The sequence below is a fragment of the Elephas maximus genome, chromosome 8, assembly GCF_024166365.1.
Source record: "Elephas maximus indicus isolate mEleMax1 chromosome 8, mEleMax1 primary haplotype, whole genome shotgun sequence".
NCBI lineage: Eukaryota > Metazoa > Chordata > Mammalia > Proboscidea > Elephantidae > Elephas > Elephas maximus.
Window position 1 is genome coordinate 62138585 of NC_064826.1, and position 7520 is coordinate 62146104.

Here is a 7520-nt window from a genome sequence, read left to right on the forward strand (position 1 = left end):
AATGCAATTTTTTTTTTTTTGTCCACTTACTTTTTTCTCCACTCTCTCCCCAACTTTCAAAGTATTCGTTTGTTTCTTTTTCAATTATAGAAACATGCTGTCGAAAGTGGGCTATGTTGAGGCCACTTTTTAACATTTTCTTCTGCTCCAAGAAAACCTTCAAGAAATTAAGGATGTACATCACTACAACATGCTTTTGTTTTTTCACAAGATCCCTCTGGATTACCATAACTATGTAACTCACAAAGAAAACAGCTTACTGAATAACTACTCACTGAATAAACTAAATTAAAACTTTCAAACAGTGCACAAGATAAGGAAAACTTAAAGCGTTTATGCATATATTTGAAGAAACATGTAGAAGGCACCTGTTACCAGGGCCCTAGGCATGAGAAATTAGGAATGCCACCTTCTGCCCTCCTTCCTATATACTCTTTTCCCACTCCTGACTCCAGGACCTTCTTTTCTTATGCTGGTTATCCAAAGCTATCAACCCTTCCAACTTAATCAAGATGTCAACTCATTCACCCAAAGGTTCATTATGCTTTAATGTTATATTTACACTCCTTCACATGTTCTCCCATTCTACTCCCAAATAGCATTCCTCACTGACACTACAGAAGTTTAATAATTAGAGGAAAATAAATTCACACTAAAATAACTAATGGTTTTAACCCTTCAGGGCATTTCTACTTTAAGAATCTGTTAAGCTATATGAATAAACGGATATTTGAGCAGAGGGATTTTCCAGACCCTTGCTTTTGGCCTTAAGGAAAGCCACTTCCCCACCTCTCCCTGTCCCCCATCCCCAGAATAAACACTTAATGTCAACTTTTAATTGTGACACTAGTGACACATCCAGAGTCCACACCAAGCAGCTGGGTCAATTACCTAATGCGTTCTAGATCAACTTTCATCTCTTTAATATTTGACTTCAGGGGGGTGGAAAAAAAAAATCACAGAAACACACCCATACCTGAAGGAGCTGCATTTTAAAAGAGGAGTTCTACAGCCTGGAACCCGTAACTCAAGAGAGCTCTTACGCTAGAATTTCAGGCAGGAGTAGGTGGGTAGGAAGCCCTTTCGGTAGAATAATAGGATTTTCTAATTACCCACTCAAATCAAACTCCAATATGCTAAGTTACCTCTCATTCTATTTATTTGTATAGAGAGTCTTTTATAACTGCGTATTCCTCCGAGCCAGCCACTGTAAAACAAAATGCCCGTCCTTGTCAGTTACCCAGGCTTTTCTTCTTTTAAATTTCTCACAACTCTTCAGATTTTTAAACCAAGGAATATATTGTTTCTACATTCTAAATTTATAATATTTACACTACTAGCTATTAACTGTTACAGTGGAGATTTGTCTTCACCAGAGTGTCACCTACTGGATTAGGTACATCGTATGCAACTCCCTTTCCAAACACAGGCGTTGTCAGACGACTGTAGACATCTTCTGCGTTCAGATCTTCATTTTTACTATTAAAAAGCAGTGCAGCAGCATCGCTCCCCAGGAGGTAAGTAAACGTCTTGCCCACCATAGTAAAACTAAATACAGGTCCATACTGAAGAGAGAAAAGTATCCATAGTGGTGGTACAAAAAAAAAATACATAGCACCAAGGCTCTAATTTTTTAAAACATAAGATCCTGTTTTTGAAAAAAATAAAACATTCATAAATCTTAACGCAATTCTTTTCATTTTGGCAGGCGCCCTCTCTCCAGTCTTTGTCCAAATTTATAATTATGCTCACCTCCTTGCAACAGTGTAAGTGCAATTTTTTCTGTGTTTTTTCACTGTTTATACTGAAAATATTTTCTACCTTTTATATAACATCATAATGTCAATTTACTTCACTGTTCTATTATTGCACATACGACTGACTTGTCAGGTTTTTTTTTTTACTTATTATAGATAATTCTGCAATGAACATCTCTGAGACTAGAATTTTTTCCTTTAGTTAAAAATAAATTCACAGGAGAGGCCAAAGGAGATGATCATTTTTATAGTGCCTGCTATATAAGAACACTAGAAGTTTATTTAGTATCATATCAGTTTTACCACAATCTCACCAACAGTGAATGATTTTGTTTCTTATTTCTTATATTTGTTAATGTGGGAAGGTATAAAATGCTTCCCTTGCAGTTTACTGATTATTATTTCAGACTAACTGTGCTAGGCAGGCTCTGGGAATACAGCATTCAAGCAAAAACACTGTCCCTGTCTCATGAAGCTTAGTCTATTAGAAAAGATACAGATTAATCAAATAATCACATAATGTTGAGTCGATTCTGGCTCACAGAGACCCTGTAGGACAAAGCAGAACTGCCCCATAGGGTTTCCTATGCTGTAATCTTTATGGAAGTAGATTGCAAGGTCTTTTCTCCTGGAGAGCCACTGAAAATTTCAAACAGCTGGCCTTTTAGTTAGCAGCTGAGCGCTTAACCATTGCACCACCAGGACTCCACAATTGCGAAATTGCTAATGTGACAAGTATTACACAAACAGCAACTCTGTGTTGAGAGAATCTGCAAAAGAGAAGACTTGGGAGAAGAAGAGATGCCTGAGCTGAAACCTGAAAAATGAGTAAGAACTGGCTTGATGCCCAAGCACGCACAAAGGTCCTAAAGGGGAGAGAAAAGGAGGCAGAGAACGAGGTGAGATGAGGGCTGAGAGGCAGGCAGGGCCTAGACCCTGTAGAGCTTCACAGACCACATTAAGTAATTTTTTTCCTTGCAAGCAATGTGAAGACATGGAAGAGTTTAAAACTACGTAAGAAAAACACACTAATCTAGGCATATTTTAAAAGACAAATTCTTGTCTGCTATGTGGAGAAGGTGGAGAAATAGGGGACAGAAGGGATGTCAGAGGACCAGTTAGAGCCTACTGCAAGAACCTAATGATAAACAGTTGGTACGTGACAATGGTGGGGTAGTGGGGACAGAAGCAAACAGAAACTAAATTATTTTGGAGACAGAATCTGCACACTTGGCCATGGATTGATAATGAGGAAGAGGGAAGTATCAAGAATAAATTTTAGGCTTCTGGTGCTTTACAAAACTGGATGAATGACGGTAGCATTCAGAAAAAGAGAGCGAGAATGGAACAGGAAAACCAGGATTGGGGAGAGAAAAGTCAGGGGTTAGACTTTAGGAAAGTTGCCTTTGACACAACTAAGAAGCAGTCATGTGGGAGTTGGATATCTAGGTCTAGAGCTCAGAGAAGAGAACTGAGCTGGAGACATTAGTTTGGTGTCATTAAGTAATTGAAGCTGTAAGTATGCATGAGATTGCCTAGAAAAGAATAAAGGACCAGACAAAGGGAAGGCTGAGGATTGAACCTCAGAGAACCTGAAACACTCAACGGCCAAATATAAGCCCACAAATGAGTTAGAGAAAAAGCAGTCAAACAGACAGGAGAAAAAAGATAAAAGCCACAGGAAGTACATATCTTAAGAAGCAGGCAGTGGTCCTCAGTGAAGAATATAGCTCTGAGGTCATGCTTACCGGATTAGTAATACGGAATTTACTGGTGAAGAGGCTGTAATCTTTAAAGAAGGTCCTTAAGTGGCACAAACAGTGCTCGGCTGCTAACCTAAAGGCTGGCAGTTTGAACCCATCCGATGGTACCACAGAAGAAAAGGCCTGGTGATCTGCTTCTCTGATTATAGCCAAGAAAACCCTATGCAGCATTCTACTGTATAACACATGGGGTTGCCATGAGTTGGAATAAACTCAACAGCAGCTAAAAACAACAATATACTTGTGGATATAATGTAATATAAGTAATGTACTTACTTCCATAATGCAATATAATCAATCAGTTGCAGTCATACCACTGTAGGGTGGATCCTAAACCTAATCACTTCTGAGTTATATGAAGAGTAGTATAGACACAGAGACATGCACAGACACATGGGGGAAGACAGAAACTATGTGAGAATTGCCAAGGAACCAAGAAACACCTGGGGCTACTGACAGCGAAAGAATCCACACAACGGAGACTCTGATTTGGATTTTTACCCTCCAGATTTCTGAGAAAATACATTTCTGTTCTTTAAAGTCACCCAGTTGTGGAATTTCTGTTACAGCAGCACTAGGAAACTAAGACATATTTAAAAGAAAATTTTGAAAAGTACTTTCTAAGTTAGTACTTACCTTCTCATATGCATTTTCTAGGAATTCAATCGGACTTTTCCCAAATGCTACTGCATGTCCAAGGAATGGAACTGGAGAGAAAATGTATGGTGGACTTTTCTGTAAGAGAAAACAAAATACTTTCAGCTCTTATTTCATTTTAAGAGAGAAATCCAGTATATCTGAAAGGAAATCTACCATTAATACTAAAGAAAATTACCAAAAAGCAAAATAACACAAATAGTCGAATTGCAAATATCTTGAAAGTAGCCATAGTAAAAAGAACAGAAACTCAAAAACAGTATAGGATACACAACTAGACAAACACGAAGACTTTGTAATTTTAGATGCTGGACGCTGTCCAGAACATGCCCGATACTACTGATGGCTCCAAGCAACTTTTCTAACAATCAGTAGCAAGTAACAGGAATGTCAAACTATATTTCTTCACCAGTGGTTTCTACTCCCACCCATTCACTGCTGTCGAATAGATTCCAACTAATAGTGACCCCATAGGATTTCCAAGGCTGTAAATCTCTATGGAAGCAGGCTGCCACATCTTTTTTCTTGGGCCTTTTGACTAGCGGTCAATCACTTTAACCACTGTGCCAACAGGGGTCCTTTGGTTTCTACTACCACTCACAATTTTAGTCCCAAAATCTTGCCTAAAGGAGCTATAGAAAAAGAGAAACAGTAATTTGAGGTGTAGAAAGAAGGGAAAATGTTTAAGAAGCTACATTTATCAGTAAACAAAAGACATCTCATGCTTCTCTCACTGTAAATGAAGAAAATCCTGTTTTTAAAGAGAAATGAGAGAGTAGATCAGCTCTAGCAGGAACTCTCCAGCACTCACCATAAAAGGTATTCTAAAATTTGGAGATCGCAACATTAAGTCTCCTGGAAATCAAACTTGCAATGATGAAAAAAGGATAATATTCTTCAGATCTCCGGTGGTCTCAAATAGAAAGGAGCACCACAAACTCATGGTACTCCTCAGATTATAGCAACCATTTTAAACCACTAAAGTGTACTTTGCTTTTCTAAAGACAAATAACTGTTTCCTCAAAAATCCCATGTGTAGGAAAAATAACTTTGCCTTATGCCTGTTACGGTTCAAACAAAAATTATTTAAAGGGCTACTTGGTCAACAGTTTGTAGATTCCATTGTCAGCAAAAGGTTATTTTTAAAAAGTTGAATGGTGGAGGATGCATTCATCAAATATATTTGGCGGGGTATAAAGCCAGTGGTCAATAAAGCCTTTAAGTTAAGGAAACTGACATTTTATTAGTATCATAGGAAGGCCCCCACAAAACTCAGGTCATTCCCATTCTACCAAGCTGAATAAATCCCCCTTAATACTGATATAAATCGCCGTTAGGGGCAATGTCACAGCCCACAAGACACTGAACCACACAAGGGCAGCCACCAGGATGACAGCCACAAGGGCCAAGGCTGTCAAGATCACCACCATCAGGACCCCCACCAAGGCCCCCGCCGCCACAACGGCGGCCAGCATGGTCACCAGGGCGCTCAGTGCAACAGCCAGGGCGACAGCAGCCAGTCCGACCACGGCCACTATAGCAACCAGTGCCGCGGCCGGTACAGCCATCACCACCACCACAAAGGCGGCAAGCACGACCCCGGCCAAAACCAGGCACGCCGCCAGCGCGGCCACGGCGACTACCAGGATCGTAGCTGTCAGCAGGGCACCCAGCACCAAAGCCAACAAGGACCCGGTGGCCGCTGCCGCCAGCGCTACCAGCAGCAGTGCCGCTGCTACGGTCACCGCCCAGGCCCCCAGCGCGCCCGCCACCACGACTCCGCCGAGAAAGGCCGCGGTGGCAGCCGCCAGCGCCGCGGCCGCCACCAGCCCCAGAGCCATGAGCGCGACCGCCAGCCCGAGCCCCGCCAGCCCGACTAGGGTGCAGTTCAGCCCCGCGGCCCCCGCCCCCTCCAGGCCTTCGGCCGCCTTGACCGCCGCGCCCCCCACACGGACCCCCAAGGGTACACGTACCGCCCCGGCCGGCAGCTGGGCCAGGTGGCCGACGGCGCGGCGGAACAGGTAGACCAGACTGAGGGTGAAGGTGCAGGCGATCAGGAGCACAGACAAGAGGCTACCGCCTGTCACCTGCTCCATCGCCTGCCCCAGTACCGACCCGCCCGCCTGCAGTAAGCCCAGCAACGCCATCCCGGCCGCCGCCGCCGCTTCAGCCCGCCGGAGACGCTGGAGGCCGAGGTCGCCTCAGTTCCTCGGATTCGATGAAGCAATTAAAGCCGGGAGATGGGTGTCGAGAGGCGACCCCGGCCCCCAGGTCTCCTTCTAAACCCAGTCCCACCCCCCGCCTCCGAGGCCTTGCGCGCCACCCTGAGCGTCATAAAGGGGGCGGGGTCTTCCGCTGGCCACGCCTCTACGAGTGGGCGCAAGGCCGAGGTCTCCTTTCGCCGGGAGAGAGAACCTGAGAAAACGGGCTGCGCGCATAGCACAGGTGGTACAGAGACGAATGAGAACGTGGCCTTCAGGGGAAATCACTCCTTGAGAAGCGCCGGCCGCCCGAGCCTGAGCACGTTGGGTGCGGGGAGCTGGGACACAGGGTTGGGAGGGACCGGGCGGAGGGATCTCGAGACGAGTGTTGCTCGGCTCACGTAGTGGAGGCGGCGAGCTCTGTGATTGCACCGCGTGTGTCTGAGGTGATCTCGGCCTATGTAGCGTCAGTGGGCTGGTGGCGTGAGCGCCGCCCCCTGCCTGGGGACTCCCGACTTCACCTGAGCTACCTCCGGGGCCACGCCCAGCCGACGCCGAGAGACAACTCTAAATAAGCCCTGGGAGGTTGGAATTGTGAAAAGGAACTCCACATTGAGGGGTGGGACGATGGGGTCAACCCTGTCCCACTCAATTTAAAATAGTTTGACAGGCATTAAAATATGGTCCTAATGGCATTGTGGTTAAGAGTTACGGCTGCTAACCAAAAGGTCGGAAGTTCTAATCCACCAGGCACTCTATGGAAACTCTGTGGGGCAGTTCTTCTCTGTCCTATAGGGTCTTTATGAGTCCGAATCCACTCGAGGGCAGTGGGGTTTTGTTTTTTTTTTTAAACGTTGTTAGGTGGCTGCCTTATACATAAAAAGCTTTTCCAAAATAGATATTAAAGGACGTCATGAGCTATTTGAGGCAGTATTCCGCAAGAACGCCACTTATTCTGGGGGCTTAGCAGCCAGGAAACATTAAGTGGGAGTTCAGTCCTACAGCCACAATCAACCTTATCTTGTCCACTCTGTGGTTTTTAGGAAGCATCTCCTATGACTACCAAATTTAATACTCCTTTCATATCATTTTTACCTACTCCTGATCAGATTATTTATTCAACCAACTTTGAAAGCCAAGTA

At 44.2% G+C, this 7520-nt stretch overlaps 1 protein-coding gene across 1 annotated transcript in view; it reads right to left on the minus strand.

The window, feature by feature from the left end:
• LOC126081853 (lanosterol 14-alpha demethylase) overlaps window positions 1-6721 on the minus strand; it is a 28572-nt gene extending 21851 nt beyond the window's left edge. The window contains exons 1-4 of the mRNA XM_049894015.1: window positions 6151-6721; window positions 4157-4255; window positions 1389-1565; window positions 31-157 (exon numbers count right to left, since the gene is read on the minus strand). Coding sequence (XP_049749972.1) covers window positions 31-157; window positions 1389-1565; window positions 4157-4255; window positions 6151-6324 — 577 coding nt within the window. The 5' untranslated portion in view covers window positions 6325-6721. The remainder of the gene's footprint in view (window positions 1-30; window positions 158-1388; window positions 1566-4156; window positions 4256-6150) is intronic.
• Window positions 6722-7520: the final 799 nt, after the last annotated feature.